This window comes from Pomacea canaliculata, linkage group LG3 (assembly GCF_003073045.1).
Source record: "Pomacea canaliculata isolate SZHN2017 linkage group LG3, ASM307304v1, whole genome shotgun sequence".
Lineage (NCBI taxonomy): Eukaryota > Metazoa > Mollusca > Gastropoda > Architaenioglossa > Ampullariidae > Pomacea > Pomacea canaliculata.
In genome coordinates, this window is record NC_037592.1 from 33554785 (window position 1) to 33579403 (window position 24619).

The 24619-nt window shown below is 41.8% G+C and overlaps 1 protein-coding gene across 2 annotated transcripts; it reads right to left on the bottom strand.

The window, feature by feature from the left end:
• Positions 1-1989: 1989 nt before the first annotated feature.
• LOC112559430 (sushi, von Willebrand factor type A, EGF and pentraxin domain-containing protein 1-like) lies at positions 1990-22731 on the bottom strand. 2 transcript variants are annotated; one of them, XM_025230683.1, is made up of 7 exons: positions 22344-22731; positions 10299-10433; positions 9238-9341; positions 8364-8588; positions 7194-7378; positions 2910-3101; positions 1990-2731 (listed from the first exon to the last, which is right to left on the bottom strand). In XM_025230683.1, the coding sequence occupies exons 4-7, from the start codon at positions 8423-8425 to the stop codon at positions 2511-2513; spliced, it is 660 nt and encodes a 219-aa protein (XP_025086468.1). In that variant the 5' UTR covers positions 8426-8588; positions 9238-9341; positions 10299-10433; positions 22344-22731; the 3' UTR covers positions 1990-2510. The 2 variants fall into 2 exon arrangements, with proteins under 2 accessions (XP_025086468.1, XP_025086467.1); XM_025230682.1 differs by lacking the exon at positions 22344-22731 and adding an exon at positions 11088-11990.
• Between the last annotated feature and the right edge of the window lie 1888 nt (positions 22732-24619).

Here is a 24619-nt window from a genome sequence, read left to right on the forward strand (position 1 = left end):
CATGTCATTTGTGCACTAGTACCCCCCTACCCCCTCAAAAAAATAAAACCCAGTCAATTCAGATACTACCACTCCTTCATGTTTGCATATACCCTGATTTTTCTCGTTTATGATTTTAGTCCCTTGTATAAAGTGTTTCAGTTTCTGGTACTTACATCGAGGGCTGGACGTAAAAAAGCGTAACCTTTGATTATTCTGTTACCCTCGTAACTAAAGATTTGCTATTTATCATCCCTCCACGCTTTGATATGATCCGACTGGTGGACCGCTCGTGCACAGAAGGAGACAGTTCTGACGGTGCCAGAAGCAGCACCACGGCCGTTGTAGCTCCAAGGGGGGGACAGGGTGGCCCCACTGAGAGACTAGCGGGTTCGAGAGATGAGGAACGAGGGTGTTTCCAGACGCGGAGGGGGAGCACAGCACGACTCTGTGGGTGTTGCCAGGCTCGGCAGCGCCGTCAGAACTTCAAAGAGCGCGAGCAGAGGGACTTCTTGTGTTGTGCTCTAACGCGTAGCCGTTCGGTCTGTCGTCACGCTTCAGGTGAGTCGTTCTCGGACGTCTGGCGCCGAGCAGCGGTGTGAGATGCAAGGGTCCGCAGCAGGTCAGCAACAACAGCAGCAGCAGCTCTACACACACACACTCACACTCAAACACACACACTCTCTCTTTGTCTCTCTCTCTCTCTCACACACACTCAAATACACACACACTCTCTCACATACACACAATGTCACGCACTCACATACCCACGTGTTTGAAAGAGGGAGGATCGGATGAACACAGTCCGGTGACAGCGGTGAGAAACAAAACTAATTATGACGACAGAAAATTCCAAATTTAGACTCAATATACTTAAATCGACAATTTATTACGGACTTTATATATAATTACGGACTTACAAAGAATATAGAAACCTATCGTTATGAGACTTCATTTTATTGCGGTAACCTATCCAGCAGTAACCATCAATAAATATATTGTCATTGTTTTCACTGATTTTCCTTTATTTTATTCTGGATACCGTATAACTATTGGGCTGAGGATATAAACAGATAGATTTTGACGACAGGAATTTATTTATTTAATTATTTTGTGGACTTTACCTCCCTGCATTTCTTTTGCCTCTTTTCATAGCCTCGCTCCTGAACTCTGAACCCACTCACTAGTTTCGACTGATAAATATTTTTCCGGCTGCAAATTATCCTTAAAGGAAAATATTAGTCATATTTTATATTATATTGTACGTCTGAGTACCGTTATCATAAATGATCATGAAAATGAAAGACCTCATTTTTTGATCAAATGGCCTGTAAATCTGATATAAATCATCTCCCTTATCCCTAGTGGTTGATACTGTGGGTGTGGAGAACAAGTAAAAAAAAGAAAAAAAGAGAAAGTGTGTTGGGAGACAGGGAAAGAAGAGTAGGAAAGAGAGCGGAAAAGAAAGAGAAAAATAGAGTATTTTTTTTCTATTCTTTGCACAAGCCTCTACTATCTTTCACATCAGATATTCACTGGAGTGTGGAACTGAACGGACAGCTGTACAAGGGAGGCTATCTAAGCATCTTACCGCGAGAATGTGGGTTGCATCCCTTATTTTGGAGACTACAATTGCAGCCCATTGAGCAAAATGTTGGATTTTATAGCAATACACAAACCCATCAATCCTAGACAGTTTGACTTAATTAGCATTAAGTTTCTCACCTCACAAAAGTACTTTTGATACTTGATTGTACAATCCCCACCCCTCCAGTACAAATAAATGTCTTCTTAAATCCATTGGGAGGTGAAAACATCATGCTCTTAGAGGACCGATTACAAATACTAATGGACAGGGCAGATAAAAAAAACAGGAAAGGCTACTTAGAGATACACATTTCTTTTTTAAGCTAACCTCGCATAAACATCGTCTGTGACAGTGACAAGGGATTGGCGTAACTGTGTCAGTGCTTATCACAACTCTTTTAAAAGTTTTAATTTAGACGTGTTTATTCATCAGCTTTTTTGAGCAACAAATACAGATCAAAAATACATGACTTAAATTACTTAAATTTTATTTCATTTCTTTAATGTGCATTTTTCAGGTTCTCGTTTTGCTTCAAAAGTTCTGTTGAAATAGGAGGTAATAAGTTGTTACCTCCCTTTTCAGCAAAATTTCCAGTTAGAGATGGGTGGGTGAGTTGACGCCACACGCCTTTATATCACTTCAGTTGAATCAACTCCAGTTCTTCTTCACATAAACCACATATTGTTTCATATTTTATAATATTCAGTTTGATTTTGATCACTAAAAACAACAAATAATAATAATCGGTATCAGAATATCCTCGTTATGCTTTTATGGGGAGTTTACTTTTAGCTCTCCCAAAATGCCACGTGTCTCTAGCACAGGTATTAGCAGATTATCAACTAAGTCACCATTATCCCAATTAAATGATGACTGGCGTTCAGCATAACAGTAAGAGTGCATTCAATTTCCTCTCCGTCCTCCTCTTCACTCAACGAATTACTCAGGCGTATTTCTTCTTCATATCAGTTATGACCGGAAGGTATGAAACAAAGTTCATTGCGCAGACTTTCGACGTCCTATTAAATGTGTATCCATAGCAACTAGAAGCGCGGGCGCACACCGCGGCGCACTCCAGGTTGCTGCGCGTGCTTGCTGACGTCAGAGCCTGTGGAGGTGCTGTCTGCTCTTCCTCACGCGAACTCACAAAATTGAGAAAGTTCCCTGCAGACCAAAAGAAAAGCAAAAATAGTCGAAATACGATAGCATAAGGATATGATGGGATGTACAAATATACAGAGTGACGATCAAAGGTAGTTTGAGGTGGTAGCAGCAATCACGTGCTCACCGAGTACGCATGCGTCACGTGACCGAGAGCTAACTGTAGTAACAAGATTGTTACCCAAACACAGCGGTGGAGTGTCATGGCCGTCCAGCTCCCAGACTCCAGTGACGTCACACGTCATCCTGCCGGTCCCACCTCCGACATGCACAAGGTCATCGGCACAGGTGAAGGTCAGGTTGTCGCCGTAGTAACCCAACGCCAGGGACGCTTTCGTCCCCGCAAACACAGGTGGAGTCCCACAGCTCACAACTGCAAAATACAAATGGCGAGGGCAATAAAGCAGTTTAACACGCCACATGAAAGGCAGAACGTGCTTTCTTAGGTTTGGTTAGAAAGTTCGAGAATGACTGTGATTCGATTCGTGGAGTCAGAATCAGAAAGATCATTGTTCTAATACCAACACCACACCGATGCAAAGGCACTAATGAATGGACGGAATGAAACGAAATAATAACTAGCGAAAAAATAAAAAAGCTAATGTTTTGTTTCTGCTAAACATGCCACACAAAAAAAAAAAAAAAAAAATTCATGAATATCTAGGTAAAGTTGAGACTTTCGGTGATAAGTACGATTTCTTAAATCTCTTTTTGAAACGAAATATGAAAACAGGATTTATGGTGGTTAAATAAGGAAAAGTTACCGAAACATAAATGAGATTCCATAAAGGAGTTTATGGTAAGATTAATGAGAAATTGCTGATTAGCTCCCGAGTGGCGTGCTGGCCAGGTGAAAACAGCTTCCACCACTACACAGGGAGCCAGACTGAGATGAAGAACCGTTCACTAGATATTAACTACTCAAGTCGATAAGGAATTCTCTGAGTTCGATAACTTTTTTTTTTTTTTTTTTTTTTTTGAGGAGATGGTGGTCTTTGTTTTATTTTTGCCTTTGCCACCTGACGTCAATATTTGGGAGAGCTCAGGTAAATAGTTCTCGGAAAGCTGTCGGAGACAGGACATGACTGACAGGTCAACACTTGACTCATGCCAACTGTCAGGAAGTCCAAGGCGGAAATCGTTTCGTGCAGATCAATTCATCTGGTGGCTTACGTCACCAGAACACACGGAAGGCCCTCGTAATCAGATAGGAATTATTGCCAAAAAGTGGACAAATTCAAACGGCTTGACAAAAAACACGAGACCGCCATCACGCGCAGAAAAGAAAGATAAACAGTGTGACAGGCTGCACGGAATGTCGACACATCGCCACTACCAGACGAGTACCCTATGGGACCACCCCTCCCACACTCATTCAAGTTATTTCAGGGTTTTGCTGGAACTCGAACAGCGGGTGCTCCTCAGTAACAAGCTAAAAGTGTTTTTTTAGGAAGTTTTTTTCTGGATTTCTGCATTTCCGCCATCGCCTGTATTGTCCAGTACCTTTACGGAAAACATCATGAAAAAAAAAACTTCGTCGGTGATTGACTAATCTGCAACCTGTGTTGTGCAGACGATAATAATCTCGTGGCAAACGACAACGACGAACTTCAGGACCTCGATTAAGAAGGATAAAAAAAAAATAATAAAAAAAAGCAGAAGCGACTGGGATGGAGACCAGTATTGCCAAGAGAATTAAAGCCATGGCTAACACTAACAGTGATAGAAAGCAGAGGAATACATGAATGGTAAACACCTCGAAAAGGCCAACCACATCTAATACCCGAGAAATACCCGGGAAATACCCTATTCTCTTAAAGACTGCGACTGTTTCCCATCGAACTTCACAACAAGACTGCAACAGTGACAACTTCAATAATAAACAGGTTGAACAGCATTTGGCAAACTGAGATCATCAGCTTTGTTTACAAATAACGGCTGTACCAATCTTTAGTAGTTTTCATTCTGGTTTGTGAAGGGAAAGTGGGGCCGGGGGAGGTGCGTGACGGGGGAACCACTGGTTGTTGCTGAATAATTCACGAAATATCTTCATTGGCAAACAATTTGTGGACTTAATTCAGTATGTTAGCAGGAGTCCCTCTATTATGACCGTTCAAACCAAAAGCACTGGTTCCCTGTAAACTTTAAAGAAGACTTTCTCAAAGCTGGACACAAGTTCCTTCATATTGTTTTATTTAAGAAGGCCTTTTATGGAAGTCGAAACAGAAGTGGAAACAAAAGACAAACTGGCTGAAGAACATTAAAAAAACAGACAAACTTTCCCATCATTCAGAGAAAGCTATTGTGAAAAACTTTCTCAGCTGTTCCATCAGACCAATCCTCCCTCCCCACCTCCACGATAGCCCACAAAGATGAAAAGCTGAAAGGAATTTCCTTTGTCGTCGCCCAGATGACTGGACACAGCAGGCTGATGACAGTACTCGGTGGCACCTTGGCCCCCGACGACAATCCGTTCTGGATGGCTGGTCACGTGCACGGCACTTCCCCCAGAAAAATAGAATGTACATGTATTTACGAGGTTTCGGCACTCACCGATAGCTACATTGCATTATTCATAGTGTTTTGTTGTACCGAATATGTAACAAGATGGGTTTGTTTCCAGCTATCTCTTTTCATCTTATTTTATTTCTCCACATCAGTAATAACTTCTCCGTCTCTTCCATTATTTGAAACTTTGGCTTTGTTACAGCTTTTTACTCCTTTCACTACATCAGAATCAGCTTCTTTTATGGTATTTCTCTGTTGTAGGATTGTCCATGTCGCTGACTTATTCATGCCATACTGAATGGCTAATTGAGATACATCTATGGCACTTTCATACTTGGCAATAACATTTTTTTTTTAATTCAATCACCGTTGTTAGTGTTTTCCTCTTTTTTCCACTTTAAGCACTACAAAGTTTCTTGGGTCACGATGACCGTATGGTGTGCATATGAATAGAGACAAGTTAAAGAAAACAATAAAGCAAAACACGACAACATGCACATCAGGACAGACCATTACTGATTGAAATCGACTCACAAAGAGCCACTCCCCTCTTGTTTCACCGAGAAACATCTCATACAGGTTTTGAGCCTGATGGTCAAGTGTCCAGCAAGCAGTAAACAAGAATTCTCTCAAAAGTTTTGGTCAAGGACCGAAACATCCAAGCAGGGATCAGTTCGTGCCACGGTGCCAATGTATATCTGAAGACGAGGCTGAAACTGTTGCCTGCCTGCTCTTGTGGACAACGGAACACTACACCACCCACTAATACATCATCCCTCTCACATGCGAGCTGTTTGGAACCCGAGGGATGCACGTGGTGAAAAAAAGACTACCACATTAATTAATTCAAGTAATGTGTAGCTTATATTTCCACCTCATAGAAAATCTACCAGATTATTTTACTATTTTAACAAATCATAACCTCCTAGAAAGAATCTGTTGTGGTGCGCGCGCGTGTCTGTGTGTGTGCACGCACGTGTGGTTGGACGGAAACTAATTTTCAAGCTTTTAAACCACAGGATTCTGAAACCACTACCGGTTGTTTGGAGTAAATGAATGAATCACACGGCCAGGTACTCGTAAAGCTGTCAACGTCTGTGTTTGTCCATTTAAGTATTTGTCTTTGTGTTCTTTGTCATGTAACAATATAACACAGTGTCAAGACTTTGCCTTCCTGAGCGCCGTTCTGAAAATAAGAGTAATTTACAAATATCACTTTATGGCCTCGTTTTGTTCACAGGCTAACTGCGCATGCTTCTAGATCGGTCTAGAATGTGGAATAAGATAGTAATAAAGATAAGTATGCACAAAATGTAGTCCTATCTCAGTAATTACAACCAATGAGGTGTCTAAAGACATGTTTTATTTGTTCATTAGGGCAGTGCATGGGTTTGCGCCAGTCGCCACCAGCCCATTCCAGCCTTCTGTCATTAAATTAACGCCAGTAACTACCATGGACCTTATCCGCCATCTTGAAACCATAACGAGGCCTAGTATGCCGGTGTAATGGCTACCAAAACGTATTTGCATTGCTCTGTATATCAAATGATCAGTAATAATGGATTTCGAATTTTCTTCCCGTTCCCACATTTACAATTAAAGAACTACGACTTAAAAAGCAAGATCACTCGACTGATGCCAGATTTATGCTTCGCATAAAGTTTTGCTCATTATAATATGTTTGCGTGACATCACTTTGTAACTGGTTACAGGATGATACTATGAGAGTAAGAACATAAGTTTCCAAGTGTGTGCATCGAAAATTACACCTTGGAGCACACGCATTCGCCCGAGAACAAGCCCACACACACACACAAACACACACAAACACAGATATACACACGCAAGCCTATATATATATTCATGCATTCGACAGTCGCACACTCAAAGGTGTCTCTCTCTCACACTCACACTTTTATCCACAACAGATTTCCTCTTTCCCTTCCCCCATACACACCTTGGCAATCCGGGTCGTCACTAGTCTGGAGCCACTGACCAGTGACATTACAAACGCGGGATCCGTTGCCAGGTGTGGCGTTGTAGTAGCCAGTCACACATGTGTACGTCACTGTGTCCCCAAAGACACCGTGCTCTGAGAAGGCGTTGCCAAGGTAACATTTGGTGTCGCTCCGCAGCTTATTCCTACCAAAGGAAATAGAGGCAAGAGTGGATCAAACAGACTGGGCTAAACAGTCAATAGACTAGGTTGAACGGTCAATAGACTAGACTGAACAGTCGACAGACTGGGCTAAACAGTCAACAGACTGGGCTGAATATCACTGGGCGGAGTGAATTCCTCCCTGACCTTGCTGTTGAGTAACCTTACTGTACGAAACTTGGTTCCATTGTTCCAGCACCTAGCGGTACCAAAAACGATGCTATGTAATAGAACTCTGACATTTTATTTTTCTGATCTTTTAAATACAATTCAAACTAAAAGATATTTTCTTCCAAGAAAATATTGGCTTTAGAACTTCGACTGCCATTGATTGAAATCCTGGTATCTGCCATGGAAATCAAGCAACAATAAGAAACATGTACATCAATATTAATAATCACAACACTTTAATACTATTTTTCCCTGACACGTCAGTGTGGATTTGCACAGCAGCTTGTGAGAGATTTCACAACTTTTCAGAGTAAGCTCGGTTGACAAAAGATCCTTTATCTTTCAAGAGATCGAGTTACCGAGCGTGGGCTATTATCGGGTTTTCACTTTGAAGCAATGAGATCTGATTTGACATCACGTGACATGCACATTAAAAATATCATCTAGTGTAGACAAACTTGAAATCGTGCAGCAAAAAGCGCTGAAGATCGACCCAGGGTTGTCCTGCTTATTCCCAAAAAACTCTCACCTTGATTGTTGCTGTCTGGTGTTGTCCTCAGGTCCCTCGCCCGTAAACATAATATCAGATGTGAATCAACCATTCCCGCAGCACTATATGCACCTTCTGTTGTGCAAAGCCCCTTTTCCTCCCAAACACAGACACTTTGTTATACAGGTGTCCGGACACACTAACCAAGAGGCAGACTCTCACCGATTAACGTGTACTTAGGATGACAGACCAAAGGGATCTGTTGGTCCGGTGAAGCATTCAGTCTATACCTGATTAGCAGTACTTACTCTGGCACACCAAAGGGCTTTGGTGGATTGGGTCGAGTACCCAGTGTCCGTCGAGGTAGCATACCCGCCGAAGCGCCTTGGTGGTACCTCCTGTTTGGTTGAAGCCCTTCTCGCACCCGTATGTGACCACGTCGCCGTACTTGGGGTAGCTGTAGGTGGGGACCTGGTTGTTGAACTTGGGAAAAGCACCCGTGATGTTCACTCCCAGTGGGTCACATATCACTACTGCAAGGAGAGATGCGGCTTAGTTTATGTAACAGACGAAAAGTAAGATTACTACACAAACAACTTGCACTGATACCTAGTAAGGCAACACCTCCCTTTGTAAGAAAAGTAGCAAATCACTTACTGACTCACAGACTGACTGACTGACTGACTGACTCACTCACTAACTAAATCCCTCACTTAGAATAAAATTCTTTAGCTTTTTTTGTATCCTCATTCATAATATTTAACAGATTTGTGCGGCTTTATTTACAGAACACATTCATTATTGATAAACAGCAAAGGTACACGAGATTCCTGAGTTGGTGGAACAGGTGCTGAATAGCCTACCCCTCCTCCTCAACACCATCACTTGTCCCACCTGGCTTCTCTGAGTTGTCTCTGTCATTCAGTCTTCAACTAAGTTACAAAGCAACGCCACACAAACACCTAAGGAGAGAATGACCTGTGTGCATTTTTGAAAGAATAAAAAACTACACCACGGACACACCAGTGGCATTGCCAAACCAGTGATGTTGACAAACCAGTTGTTATTGTAACATAGTGACATACTGACATGGATATACCAATAAGCATAGAAACTCAGGAAAATAACATGCTTGTTCTATGCACTCATCAGTGAGAATAAACACGTGAAAGCTGTAGTTACTGTTACGTCTCTGGCACGTAGTGGGCACGTAGACAGGATATTGGATAGATTACAATTTTTGGCGTAGCCCATGCACCCGCAGTTCGTGTCTGTGTTGTTCACATCTGCCCACAAATATTTCTACATGAGTAACATCAGGCGCAAACAGAACTTACCATCTGACCATGAAAGCTGTCAAGGAAATGACAACGTTAATTAAACGTGAAGTTTACAGACTGACAAAGACAGTGATAACAATGAAATGACAATAACAGACTCTAATATAGTTTTCCCTACACTTCTAAACAATATATTATGTGGAAATATACTTGCATCGTATATTGCGTACAGGTGTTGAAAAACTGCATTGTACTTCTGTCTATATATGTCGGAAGGACTAAGCATTTTTTATTGTTAATACACACAGTCCAATTGTTTTAGATGACTGACCTGACATCTTACCAGCTCATTGTCATTGTTATATTTAGATATTGCTACAGAAAGGTTCACTGACACAGATGGACGCTACAGACATTTTGGATGCAAAGCTTTGTCAAGATCTAGATTCAGCGCGAAAACCCAACCAACCCGGGGTCGCCTTTTATATTCTGCCGGCGGCTGTCTGGGCTGGTGATTAAGGTCAGATAATGAACAGGCATCGACGGAAGTAAACACTTGCTGAGTATTAAATGGCTTTCTCTCTTCTGCTTGATCCTTTTCTCACATGACTAGTCAAGCTTCGTATTTTTGCCGGGAATATTGTTTTGCACAGTAGCGGATCCTTTCTTGATCCTGGGATTTATTAGAGGGTGGGAAAGGATGGCTATAGCTCGGGTGTGTGATTAGTTTTGATGTTTATATACAATATTCTAGACCATTCTATAAACGTCTGAACTATGCGTGTTTTTTCTAGATGTTATTTTCCTAGTTATCTGTTCGCTGCAATATTTCAAGACTATCACTGATGATGATGATTGATGATGATTAATGATGACGATGGATGATGACGATGGATGATGGTTGATGGATGATTAGATGATTAGATGATGATGATGATGATGATGATGTGTTTCTAGGCTTACCGTTGCAATATGCGGGTGCCTTACAGTCCTTTGCGCAGTCGCACGGCGCCACAGCTCCATCCAGGACGCAGTAGTCGGCGGTGGCGAGGAGAGAAGCGCAGTAGGTGTCGCCCTTCATATTGTTACACTGCTGGACTGGAATAGGAAAACATGGTGACATTGGCACATTACTCGACTGAAATTAAAAAAAAGGCGTAAAACTGATGAATTGTTAGAAATCAAACGAAAAACAGATGTTGTTTATTCAGTGACTCATCGGTTTAGTTATTGTTTTCTTCATGTTTGAGTCGCAGGTTACCCGGGGGTAATTGTCACTAAATATTTCCGAAGAAACTTTTCACAAAGTGTAAAACATACAAAACAACCTAACGCACTTCAATAGTATTACGAAACCGTTTTGATATTTTACAATCAAAAAGTGTTTCGAGGAAACAATTGTTTTTGCTCCGTTGATTTTCCTCTATAATTGCCTCTCTGTTCTCTGCTGCTATAAATCTGTTCTTGTTTGTAACTTTGATTGAAATTTTACTCTCTCTCTCTCTCTCTCTGTCTCTGTCTCTCTGTCTCTCTGTGGCAGAATGTCAGCAAGTAAATGTAGGAAGATTTTCAAAAACTGTAACCACAACACCTACACATTCGCTGTGGTTGTTACAAACTGTAAAAAAAAAAATGTTGACAGTGTAATTTAGAAGCTGTAATAAAAGTACATACACATACATTCCCTGTAAATGTTACAAACTGCAAGAGCACACTGATTACATCGACTGTGTTACAAACTGTAGAACTTACCAGTAAGTTGATAAAGAAGCTTTATTGTGACGGCAAAGAGTAAAAATGGAGGAGTCATGGTTTGGGTTAGGAGATGGAGATAGCAGACTCTAGTCAATCTCCACTTGAAGTCCAGAGAGCAGTGTCTGTGACTGGGCAGATTTTTCTTCAAGAAGTCTGGTATGTGGGAATATCAGCCGCTGGTACAACAGCATCAGTAATCGTGTAAACTGCCAATCATCCGTCTACACAGACTTGAGAAAACCTCAACATCCAGGCTCCTAGCTATGATCGCCAGTCACACTAAGTAGTCATGGAAACACAAACATTCCATCCTCTGCGACAGTGTCCAGACCTTCTAGTCTGTCATGGCTCTTCTCTCGATATTTCTGTTTCCAGATCCTGATTTCTCAAAGTGCCAAGTGTACCCAATCGCTGCTCAGTGCCTGCGGTGCGGAGACACCAACGACCGGCTTACAAATGACTCAAGGGAGATCACGCTGTCACGGCGGCGGGCCTGTCCCGGAAGCGTTTTGCGCATGCGCGTTAGCAAAAGTTCTGATTCCGTCACGAAAACTGGTCTTCGGCTTTGTCCTGCTGCGGCAACGAGGAGGAGTGAGAAGAAATGCGATTTTGCTGCACGCTTTGCCTTGCAGTATGCGAGGTCTGAGTGGGGTCCTTACAATCAGTAAAATAATAAATACCGCAATAAACTGCATTTTAATACAGAAGTGACACAGCCAAAGCTACACCAGACAGACAGCATTCAGGGAAGGAATACTGCAACCAAACCTGTTTAGTAAGAGATGCCAGTGAGGCGGGAAAGGGAAGTCCAGCCGTCCCACACTCCCCCGGGGCCACTTCCCTCCCCTTACCGACCATCATTCGTCACGCCTGGATGGCTGCTCGCGCCGAGCTGTCCAAACTCTCGAGCTAAAGGTTTTCGGTTATTCTCTTCTTTGTAAGACGAAGAGATGTCAGTTAACATCGTTTCCTTTCTTTAGTAGATTTAGTAGTCGCAGTGTTTCCACACCTTCAGGAGTCTGCGACAATTACAATTATTGATACACAAATAAGACAGGAAGGAAGAAGAGGAGCAATTGATGGACTGTATAAAAAAAAGGAATTTGCACTCTTGCATTCAAGCCCAGAGGTAAACAAAATGCTGAGAAAGCTATTTTACCTACTATTGATAACAACTCTAAGAAAATACATATAACTGTAAAAATTTTCTCCAGGCTTTATTAACAATAGTTTGCTAGATGATTGACTGGAAAATAGCTATACAAAGCCTGATCCAACTCTGAGAGGATCTCGCTAAAATAAATGAGGTTAAATTACTCCAGACTGAACCAAGACTGCTTAGAAAACCTCTCTCCTGTAAACCGATTAAAAAGAGGGAATTGAGAGAACCCAAGTCCTCGACAGTTTCAGTTCTCTCTGTGCCAGGTGATGGTGGATGGTCTCATCATGCACAGCGCAAGGAAAAACCGCATCGAAGATCATTTCTCTTGACAATAAACATTATCAGTCCTCAAAACAATACAAACTTTTCTGCTGCGTCCGCAAGAAAAAACAAAAACTGTTAAAACTACAACATCAATATATATATATAATTGGTAAGTTTGCAGGGCATCGTGTGTAGACATGTCTTGGATACACAACAACAGAATCTCTTCGTGTGCAAGACTTCTCTCTCATTCATGTTACTTGACGACTTTTGATGATGTATACTTGAAATCTTTTTCATTTTTTGCTGGCGATTTTAACTATGTTTTCAAGCTCTCATTCTAACATGAATGCAAGTGTGTGTTTGTGAGTGCACTCGCGTGCTAAACCAAAGTTTCCAGTCCACAATTGTCATGACAAAGGCGCTGCACGCCCGAGCGACTAGCGATGTTTGGTTTACCTAAAGGGTGGATGGAGGTCGGGTGGCCATGCGAGCTGTGACCGCCGCCTGACTTCACGCTCTCCACTAACTGTTGTCAACTCTCGTTGCTGCAACAATGAGGCTGTTCGGTCAAGCCACTCAAGACTTTGTTTTCTCATCCTATCATATTGATATCTTGCTGCAAGTTTTCGCAAAACTAATGCAAGGACTATTGACCGTGTCAACATTAACCTGTATTTGACAAAGTTGTTGTACAAAAGGACAAGGTGAGCTTGAAGCCACGGCCATTGAAAGCGCAGCAGTCGCATTCCCAAAACGATGTCTGTAGCGACATGTCTAGTTAAGACATAAGCTTATAACGAGTATCATGTCAAAGTTTAACCAGGAAATAATATATAAAAACATAGAAGTAGCAGATATAGATGTTAGTTAGCAGGTAGTTAAGTAGATAACTACTATAGCATTGTTTACACTTACAATGCCTTGTCTCCTACGATACCCAACGGTACCCCATCCTTCGAGAGACCAAGTCTAACACTTGAGTATCATGTCGTCAAGCGAGGTTTATTTTGCTTATGAAGCTAACAACTCTTTTTCTGTGGGTATTCACGTGCATACGGGTCTCTCAAAGCTAAAGCCCCATGTACTACCTTTACGTCACATCCAAGGTATCAGATTGATGGGCCGTTGGGAAAATGGTCTGACTCGGGTATACTGCTCTGGTTTTCAGCAACATCGTGTTACAGTAAGTTCGTTTAGTTCAGCAGTAACAAGTAAACAATTATCAGTTGTACTTTTTTTTTTTTTTTTTTTTTTTTTTTGCAATTTGCTGATTGCGGAGTCATGCTTTTTCAACAAGAAGAGGGAAAAATCACGGTTGGTGTTGCATTGTCCAGCAGCTGGAAAAACACATTATTTTCCAATTGCTTTAATTTTCACGACGTCCTGATCGATAGATTTTTTAAAAAGAAAATGATTTTCTGAACAAAATTGTGCAACAGCTCTTTTGAAATTATATTACATTATAAGGAAATCAGACCTACTGAACACAGACCTGGTAAACATCTTAGCGAGAAAGAGAGAAAAGGTGGGTATTTTCCAGAGAGGAGAGAAAGAAATAGAATGAAAAGAAAGATTAAAGAAGAATGAGTTATCGAAAAGGTGCTAGAGAAATGTAACACGAGTGGCACAGTCATCGTTTATGGAGGATATAAGAACTGATTACATTATGGTATGAACAAATGCAGTGATAATAGACCATTAGCGCAGAATACAGTATTAAGCCCCTGTCCATCTCTCTCTGTCTTGTCTTGCCCACCCCTTACTCCCCACCCCAATTTTCGGTCTCTGTCTCCCTCATTATGTCTCCTGTTTCCCCCGTACAGTCTCTCGCTCACTTGCTCCATTCCTGCCAAGTCTGTTCACACTCATTTGAAAAGAGTTATTGCGCAGTTTTGTTCGGAAATCCATTTCCAGGTAGAAAAGAATCTATTGACCAGCACGTAATTAAAGTGAGACATGAAATGGGACACTGAAGCCGCCGAGTTCAATTCTTCGTACGTTTTATCACTTTTTTTTTCTTCTGCACTGCAGTTCTGCAGTGGGGCAAACAATGGGGCACCAGACACAATCGCCAGCTCTTCTCGCTGGGAGGACGTGACTCACGAAATGGCAAGGAGCAAACAAAGGTTCAACAAATGAGCCTTTTACCTACAGTTGCACCACGGGCCGTTGGCAAACGTTCGCTGCGTCATCACTTATGCCTCTATGCCAGTCTATGGCAACGTACTGGCAACGTACTGGCAACGTACTTCTGAGCTCTCGCGTGTAAAAAACGACAAAAGGCAGGATTGAGGTGGACAAAAGGCAGGATTGTGTTTCTTTGAAAATAAATGGCACCTAACGGTCGCTAGAGATTATATAAATCCGAAGTTACTTTGATTTATGTCCCCGCCATGTTTGACGGATTAACATCACATGTTTTACAGTGTGAAGGCGTTTGTCCACCGGAAGCCTCTCAACAATCGAAGAACTTGAAGGGCATCAGACCACTCCGAGCGGTCGTCTGTTGGTGGGCGCGAGCTCTTTGTTTATTTTTATGTCGGCTTTTACATAAACTGTTCTTTCTTTTGGCAAAACGTAGTCTACAGCCTAATAATAAGATTAAACTTATAACAAATAACACCAGTGTTTTTCCATTATCTTTCGACCGAGAAACCGACACTAATTAGAGTTCACCATCGGTGGCAAACTTCACAGCTTGGACAACGATCCTCGTAATGCCCGAGGCTCTTTCACTCTGACTACATCCTCACATCAACAGCAAGAAAAATTCCATCTTAAACATATCTTCTGTGATCATATCTGCCTGATAAAAATGTAAACCCTAACAAAATACAACATAGACAAAATATTACTGTTTCACTTACCCAAAGTGGCACTGAAAGCAAACCAAAACAATTTGCATGATCAGGCAATCCCTCTTACGCGAGGAACAACAATGTTGTGTTCACCCGAAGCAAATAAGAAAGTTTCTGTCCTTTTTTTCTTAGCGGAAGCGTTTAAAGCACAATCGATGTTAAAAGCATCAAATGGCGGATTTTATGGACCACGAGCTTAGCGACAGAATCGCTGTGTAGCGACTGCTTTTCGAGAGACATGGATGGCAGCAATTGTCTAATGGACTGGATTTCAAACACGACTGAACGAACATTTGTTGTGCAACTGGGCAAAACCAAGAGGACGACAAAGTGGGATGTGGGTATTAGCAGTCTTCACTCCACTGTGAAATCAACCGAAATTTGTTTTTATTAAGAGCTTTACTTCTGTTTTTTTTTTTTTTTTAATCATGATTGCTGAGTGTTTTATTTTCTTCGTGATTGCTAAAGGGATTTTTTTCCACCGTGACTACTGAACTGTTTTATTTTGATCACGACTGCTGGACTGTCTCACAAGCTTCATTTAAGCTAAAAACCGCTTCCTACATTCGAAAGCTTGCCATGCAAAGGTGGATGACTTGTTCTCTCACCAGCTTTTTGTCCGTCCATCCGTCCATCCGTCCATGTTTTCCTTCATTTTATGTAAACATTTTACGTACTCCTACGCCATCAAACTATGAATATCCCACCCACAAAGTGATGTGCGTTCACAACTAACACTCTAGACACAGAAGTCGCTGGAGTCGATCTGTAAAAGTCGAGTGATGATGCTTGACTACAGACAAGTGCATTCAGGTCACCATGCCAAATAGTCACAGAACACTAGCAGACTGAAAGTCTCAGGACTCTAGTGAAGAGAGTATAACGGGCAGACGTGACTTCCGGTAGTAACTCTGTATTTACTTACGCTTTAAAAAATGTCTAATTTACTAATATATTTATATAACGCTTATAATTTCTGACCAAAATTTTCATTACTAAATTTGGCATTCAGAGTTTGATACATTAAATTTATCAAACCGAATAGATGGAGGTTGACTGCATCATCATCATCATCATCACTTTTGTTATTGTTCTACAGAAGTGTCTGATGTCATCATACTTAATAAGTAAAAGTGTAACGAGTCATCATACTTCTACAGAAGTGGAGTGTGATAGTGAGCTTGCATTTGGGAATGAAATTTATGCAACTTACAGAGCCAACAGGTAGTATGTGCGTGCATGTTTGTGTGTCTATTTGCATGTTGACATAACCCTTACGAGCCTCAAGATCCCTCACCAAGACAGGTCAACACAAGCCCTCAGTCATCGAAGGCAGCAATGGCCACCTTCTTATGGAAAACACTGAAAGTCAACCGATGGACTGAATATTGTAAAGACTTGTACTACTTCCAACTAAACACAGACGGACACTAACATCTTTCAAAACGACTAAATCCAGGGGCCACTCAGACCTACCAGACCTTTGGGAAGAGACTGGAAGAGCGGTGCGCAGTCTGAAGAGAGGAAAGTAACCTGGCGTCGACAACATTCCAGCTGAGTTGCTAAAAATGGTGGGAAAGAAACAATAAACACTATCACTGGTCTGTGCCAAAGACTGCAAACGCAAAGAATGGACTATAATCGTGGTAGTAGCCACCTTGAACCAGAAACACGTTGGTTTGTCGAGGTTAATGAGGCGTGCCCGTGCGATAAAATTAAGCACCGAAGCGGACATTGCTGATGTTGCTTTAAAAAAGAAAAACCTCCGTTGGACAAGGCCGCAGACAACTAGTCATCTCTGGCTTGTGTTTCTCCTGAAACTCGAGAGTCGCGCGCGCTTGCACATGAACAACGTCACGTGTGTACCCGTGCATCCCGAACCGACAAAACCCAGTAGTAACCCCTTGAACCCAGAGTCAGCCAATCAAAACTACCAAAATCCCCGAACACGGAAGGGGTAGGGAGGAATTCAAAAGCATCCCCACCCCACCCACAACCACTGGGATTATATGAAACCTTGACAAAGATAAGAACAAGCTATGTTGTTGAAAGTTGCACTCTCAGGTTCTAGTTACAGTTTGCTGTGGTTAGAGCCAGCTTCCAGTCTTGGATGACAAGCTTTGCAGCAAATGTTGACTAAAGATGTGGGAGCGGGGGGATCATTCTGCCTCAGAAACTCTCTGCCTGCCAGACCACGTGTGCTGTTGTTGTTGCTGCAAAACCAGTCTTCTAGCCGGATGGGGAAAGAAAGAATTCCTTTTGTCCAAAAAATTGCTTGTTTGTTGCGGCCATAAACTGGTATAGCAGTCCTTTGAACAAACCACAGCTACATACACTAAGGTCTGATCTCTTATTTCTGTACTTAATAAATCAGAAATTTAAGAGTTAATTTCTAAAAGTTGACTGCACATAACGATGATTTTCCCGGTGGGGAGGAAAAAACAAAGATATTGTCGCTTTTACAACCCATCCCAGGACTGTAATGACCAGACAAGAGAAAGCATCTCTCACATGACAACAGCTTCACTGTCGCGGTGATCAAAGACAGTTTCATACATGCTTCAAAAACTCGCTTTGTTGCCAAAGATTCTATGCAGACTGTGTTTGAGAAGCAGAAAGCACCAAAGACAGACAGACAGACAGACAGTGTTGTCCATAGGAATGGGAATCCCATGGGATGGGATGGGATGGGATGGGACAGCACATATTTGTATTTCCCATGGTAGTCGATACTTGATATTGTAAAATAAATTTACGCTGAAATTTGCATTGTCAGACTTTTTAAGCACAGGAAAAATACTTTTTTATTTCAGTTTCATTATGCCATGACTTTGTTAACATGTGTGCAATGCGCAGTGTTGTCCATAGGAATGTTATTACCATGGGAAACGTCCCATGGGATGGGATGGGACAGGCATAAATTGCCATGGGATGGGATGGGATAGAAAAATATGTCCCATGGACAACCCTGCAAACAGACAGACAGACAGAAAGAAACAAAGAAAACAAAGCATATAGAGAAAAAGAAAAAGAGATTCAAAGATAATTTCTCCAAAGAAATAAATTCAAAGATACATACAACAAGAAGTAACAATCACTATTATTCATGTATTTATATTTATTTGTTCTTTATGCGATGGCTAACCAATATCTACAACAGCTTGCCTAAATTGAAGATCCAGCCCGTGCGGCAGACAGACACAGAAAGAGAAAAGCCTGTTGTATGCCACGAGTCGAAATAGGAATTAGCCAGAATTATGCCGCCTGTAAACCACGTGTAAATAAACAGAACCAAGAAAAAAACCTTTTCAAGGCTGTTGTCGTTACGCGTGAATAAACTACAATATTAATATAACCAAAATATTAATCATCTGGCTATGGTCTGTTATCAACAAAGATCGACTCTAAAGCAGAACAATAAGATTAAGAATCATGTGGAACGGGTAAAATATTTAAAACATAGAAAATGGATTGTCCAGTCCACTGCACTGGCGACAACGCCTCTGAAATAATTCTCGAAAAATTATTACAATCGAACACTAAAATGAAATCTCTGCGGGAAGCTGGCAGGGGACATGAACAATCGATGGTGTGGTGTGGATGCAGCTTAAAACTTAAACATTCTTTCCTTACCTCCAGAGGAAGGCCAGGTAATAGAACGGGATTGTATTGCGATGCCATGTGATGCTTGCCCTGATTATTTCCGATCAACATTTAAGCCTCTCTAGACAACAGGCTATTTGATTGCTGCATATTGATACAGCGCTGATGAAAACATGGATCCAGCAGCTGGGCTCAAAAAGACTGAACCACGTGACAAGTTGTTTTAGAGGTTTTACGAGGGCGCTGAAGGAAATTGAGAATAGCGTTTTGGCGATGTATTTTTTTCCAAGTTGTCTGTACATCGACAGCTACCAGCCCCTTGCTTGTATAATGGAAACACTTCAGTTGCAGCTGCCTGCACGACGACAAAACTGTTTGGAATAAAAAAAAAACTTTCATGGTTTGTGGTATTAAAGAATCCGTACAGTATAATCATAATTGGAGGTAAATAGCGCATTTCCCCAACACAGAGGTGAATCAATAGGCTTTACAAGATAAAAGGTGCAGAAGGTATCAAGGACGTCTTAAAGAAAAAGAACATCACAATCAGGCAAACATACATGAACAGTCAACATTGCCAGGAACATGAAGAATGCAGAGAGAAGGTTGAGAAAGCAGCAGTCAGGGTAAAAACCGATTACAATAAATATTTTCGACACAAACAGGTTTTCAACTGTGTAGGATCGTTTCCTCTCTATTGTTTCCACCAAGCATCTTGTATCGGCATTTGGTATCCAGGCTCGAGTATTGTAGCTCTGCTCGTTGGTCTCCCTGACCGCCTGTTTGACAAGCTCCAGAGAGCTCAGAACAATTCTAATCGTTGTATTCCGCTGATGATGGCAATTCTGTGCGATCTGCACTCTGCCATTTCATGTTCACATCGAATTTAGGATCGTCACACTTTGCTGTTGTGTTGTTTATGGTCTTGACCCAATCTAAACTTGTGTCACCTTGCCAACCTTGCAGGTCAGTTCGCCCTGCCCTGCCCTACCCTGCCCTGCCCTGCCCTGCCCACCCCGGTTTTCTCACTATCCCACGTGTCAAGACTGGAGAGGTTCGACTCTCGCTCATTCTCTTTCTCTGGCCCCAGTATTTGATATGCGCCCCGCCTCTGTCTCTCCGCATAGTGGGGGAGCTAGATTCCCATCTGGACTTAAGAAAAAGGGACTTGCAGAGTTAATATAACTTTCGAAAGACAAAAATGACTCCAAGGTTCCTGACAGAAGAAAAGAGTAATGGTAGATTTCTCGTTTGTTCGTCGGTATCCAATGTTTTACAAAACCAAGAATGATAACCAACACTTGGAATTGGCAAGCTGAGCCAGAAGTCAGGAGCTGAGTATCGTCTGCTTACACGTGGTACGAGGAGTTACGAATCACATGACCAAGTAGCTAGACATGATCTTGATAATGACTAAAATTAATAGGCCGAGGCACTAAAACAAAATGGTAGTAGGAACAGGATAAAGTTCACAGGATTTCTTCTTCGAGTTAGTGATTGTGTCTCTGACTTGATGCTTTGTTACTGACAAGAAATCTTGGAAGATTGCACCAGCAACATCGGAGGAGCTGGCACTGACCGTGTTGACAGAACGCATTAGATAGCTTCGCGGGTGGAATGGTATTTGGCAAGGATGACGTGGCGATAGTTTGGCCAATCAATCGACCGACAGTATCAAAAACCATCAACCCTTTTATGATTGATGTAATGAATCTTCGATAATGTGATCAGGAGAAATTTAATATAAATAATTATGTTATTAAACAAACAATACATTATATATGCTTAATATATTATTAACATTAATAATTTAAAATTAATATCTATAGATAAATATAATACATATTTCCTAAAATTGTACAAAAATATTCCGATTATATATATATCTTCAATGACCATTTGTAACCAAATCTACAATTAGCATAACAGGGCCAGGGATCATAAGGGAGGTAATGCAGCACTTTGCTAGCATGGCTTCGAGTGGTGATCAATATGACTGATCTCCCTGTAACCGAGAGCGCACAATTCCGTTTTCGTGATTTGGTAACGCTTCTCATCCCAAATTATCCATAAGCCAAACACTCTCATGGGTTACACTTCCTACCCCACACTATCCATAAGCCAGGCAAGACATTCGCCCCTTGGCCCGCACCTGTCGTTGGGGAGAGAGGAGTAAGTGGACAGAGCAACAGCTGACACAGTCCGCCACACGACTGTTAGAGACACAGGGCGACCAGTTCAGTCTTTGTTCAGTAAGCCAGATTCTTTGAAGGCTCCTCCCCCGATTCAATCTTACACTGTGTATGGTACCTACAAATCTTCATACCTTCATCCATTGCCTTGCCTTCTACTCTTGTACCTCATCTTTATGTTGTTCAGTGTCCCTATACGTACCTCACTGTCCACTGGCTGTTATCTTTTATTTATCATTACTGGTCTGCGCACAGAGTGCGATCTATCTTGGTCGTGATGCTCTGCGTTATAACTTCACATTATTACTATTATCAAAAGAAAAAATATTTTCTATATAATTTCATATCTCCACTTACAATACAAGACTAAAGGCAAGAAGTCATACATAAGCAAAGATAATGATGATGACTATGATGACATGCAGTTCCCTGGTGGCAGCAAGCTCAATACGCTTTGACATGAGCAATGGGCTAACAATACGTATGTAGATTAGTAGATTTTGTGGGACAGTTTTCCTATCAGTAGGCTTAATATGTTGTACAGAAATTAAACAAGTAAAACACACAACATTACATAAAAAGAAAGAGAACAGAGCACAATCCTGGCACTGAGGCAGCAAACGCGGCAGCAATCAGGAAATAATTATGCACTGAGCAAGATGCAGGATAACACAAAACGCATCTATCACCAGACGACATCGCTGAAGCTCATTGACTCGTGCAGAACATGCAGCTAAGTACAAGGTTCCTTAATCGGAAATGGAAAAACAGCATGGTCCACAATGCTGTAGAGCTAAAAACCTAAACCAAGATGGTAACACGAAGAACAGGATGCAGATGCTTATTGGAAGATAAGAAATTGCATAGGCATTGACAAACAATCTAGAACAGAGGCAAATGGAAACAACAAACGCCTGAGATCGGTAAGAGACGCGCAAAATTCCATCGAAATCCGTGGACTAAACGTTCCCAAAGCCGGTTAGTCGAAGTGACATCACTCTCAATAAATAAATACCATCATATACATCTACAGAGTATATTTTGCTACTGACTTTAGGGCATTATTTAGATTTTTTAGGAGTTGTTTAGAGCCGACATGAAAATTTTTTGAGCATGGGACGTAACTCTCAGTCATTTTGTGATAGACAAATTGTTCTTCGACTTAGCTCACCTGTAGTTTCCACGCAACGTGTAGTTTCACGTCTCTTTTGGCATCTTTTCACCTTTTTAAAACCTGTTGGCGTGGACTGCATGTACTCCCTTTGATGTCATTAGCTGAGTGTGCATCAATTATTTTGCACCACCCGGGTTTCAGCGAGTAGTTCAAGGGAGAGAACTGCGCCAGAGCATAAAATCTTATTACCGATACTTGAAGAGTGTCTTCCCTTTAATCTAAACTCCTTTTCAGTAAAAATAGCTCACGTTTCTTGCGAATGCAGCACTAATTCCTTGAGCACTGCCTTTCATGTGACTTCTCTCTCTGTTACTAATTCCGTGACCATCGACTATCATTTTCAGAATGAGTTTTTGATTTGTTTCAGGTGTACATCTTCTGTGCTAATCGCCACTAATTTCACGAACACTATACCTTTCATTTCCAGATACGTCTTCTTTACGTGTAGTACTCATTTCTTGTGCATTGGATGCTATTTAATTAGTATTGTGTATTATGCTATTGGTAATATTGCTCTAAACATTACCTGTCATTTCTAGATAGGTCTTCTGTGCTGCTAACACTCATCCTGTACATTATAGCTACTATAGTACATTAGTACACTAGCTTCATTCCTTCCATGAGCTGTCACTGTCGCGTGACCGCGACAAGTCCAGTCGAACTTCAAGTGAGCGCAGACCATACACAGAAATCACAAAGACAAAATTCACGTAACAAATCACAACTAATTTATTAGCTACAAAAATAATACTGACAGGAATCAAAAATCAAACATTCCAAACTCTCACATGAACAAATATAGATCAGTGTGAGCAATCCAAAAAAAAAAAAAAAGATAAATTAAAATAAGACAAAACAGCTGCCCTGTGCACAGGCTAATCTCAGTCACCGCATATACAATACATCACCCACATGCACTGCGGGGTGACAGTTTAGAAGTCCGTTGAAGATGTCCACAGACGGTAGCCCGCCCTCTGGCCTTGCTTGCCGCTCTAAAGACGTACCCCCACCCCTCTGTCTTCCCGTCCAGGTGCGATGATGTGGGCCGGCCACTGGCCACGAAAGCTCCTGCTCGAAGGTTCCTGCTCTAGGTGTTCAGTCGAAGGCCTTTTCGCACACTGGTGCAGCAGGGTCGCGAGCTCACGCGCCGACGAGATGATGATGATAGTGCAGGGTGGACGCTCGACACGATGACGGACAGCGATGCGAACAAAGGATGTGAAGACACGGTGACACGAAGGAAGAGCGAAAAACAACAGGTGGAAGAGTGAAGATGAACGAAAAATAAGCCTGTAGATAAAACAATTCTTACAATCAACAGTCGTGTCCTGAAACTGCTCAATTTCTAAAACAATATTTTCACACCGACACATATATCTGACCACCGGACTAGTCATAAGATTCGCTCAAATTCTAATGTTGATCTTACACAAATCCATACAGTGGGAAACGAGTACGCGCTACAAGCGTCGCGACCCAGCAATCACGAACGTTAACCTAACAAGGTACAAGTCTTGCACGCAAACATCTGTGGAGGCTTTGAACATAAAAGGATTCTTTCACTTGCACTTCCACCGCCACCCAAGGGCCCCTTACAGACTAGAATGGTGTGGAACCCGACAGAATGGATCTCTACTCACCCAAAACGGCTTGTGGCAGATCGGTCGACACAAATGAAAAACTCTGACTGTCATGGCCACGGTCCAGCACCGTCTGTTACTTGATGACGACTACCCATGACGTCAAAGAAGAAAAAAAAATTGACGCGTCAAGGAAGCTGTGCGCGCGCGCGCAAGACGTAAGACAAAGAGGGGACAAAAGCGTGAAGAAAACACCTAACGATGGGCCAGCTCAGTATGGGAGGCATACAAGGATGACAGCACAATCGCTGACACGCGACAGTCACAAAGTGCGTAGTCTGTGCTTGTAGTATTAATTCCTCACACACAATATTAACTGCAGTTTCTAGTTTCAGAAACATGAATCTGTTAAGTGTGAAGTTTGGAATGTTAGAGAGGGGCGTCAGTGATGTTTGCGTTAATTCGTATACAAGTACGTGTTGTTGGATTGGCTGATGACAGCACCGAGTCACTATAAACACCCTGTTAGACACCACTGAACAATATGTACAGAAACCTGCTCCCTGTGTCTCACAACTATGTTAAATTTGTACGGTTGATATGCAAGAACTTGTAGTTTTATTATTACAGAGAAGGAAAGAGCATGAATTGTCGATGATGTGAATGATTAGAAGACTTCTCATGCTGGGCTAT

Bases quoted from the DNA above. Each gene is read 5' to 3' on its own strand.
- LOC112559430 (XM_025230683.1), bottom strand. From the start codon at position 8,425: ATGCTACCTCGACGGACACTGGGTACTCGACCCAATCCACCAAAGCCC. The intron at 7,379-8,363 runs GTAAGTACTGCT...TTCCTTTGGTAG, and splicing joins AAGCCCTTTGGTGTGCCAGA to GAATAAGCTGCGGAGCGACA. The intron at 2,732-2,909 runs GTAACAATCTTG...TTTGGTCTGCAG, and splicing joins CACTCCACCGCTGTGTTTGG to GGAACTTTCTCAATTTTGTG.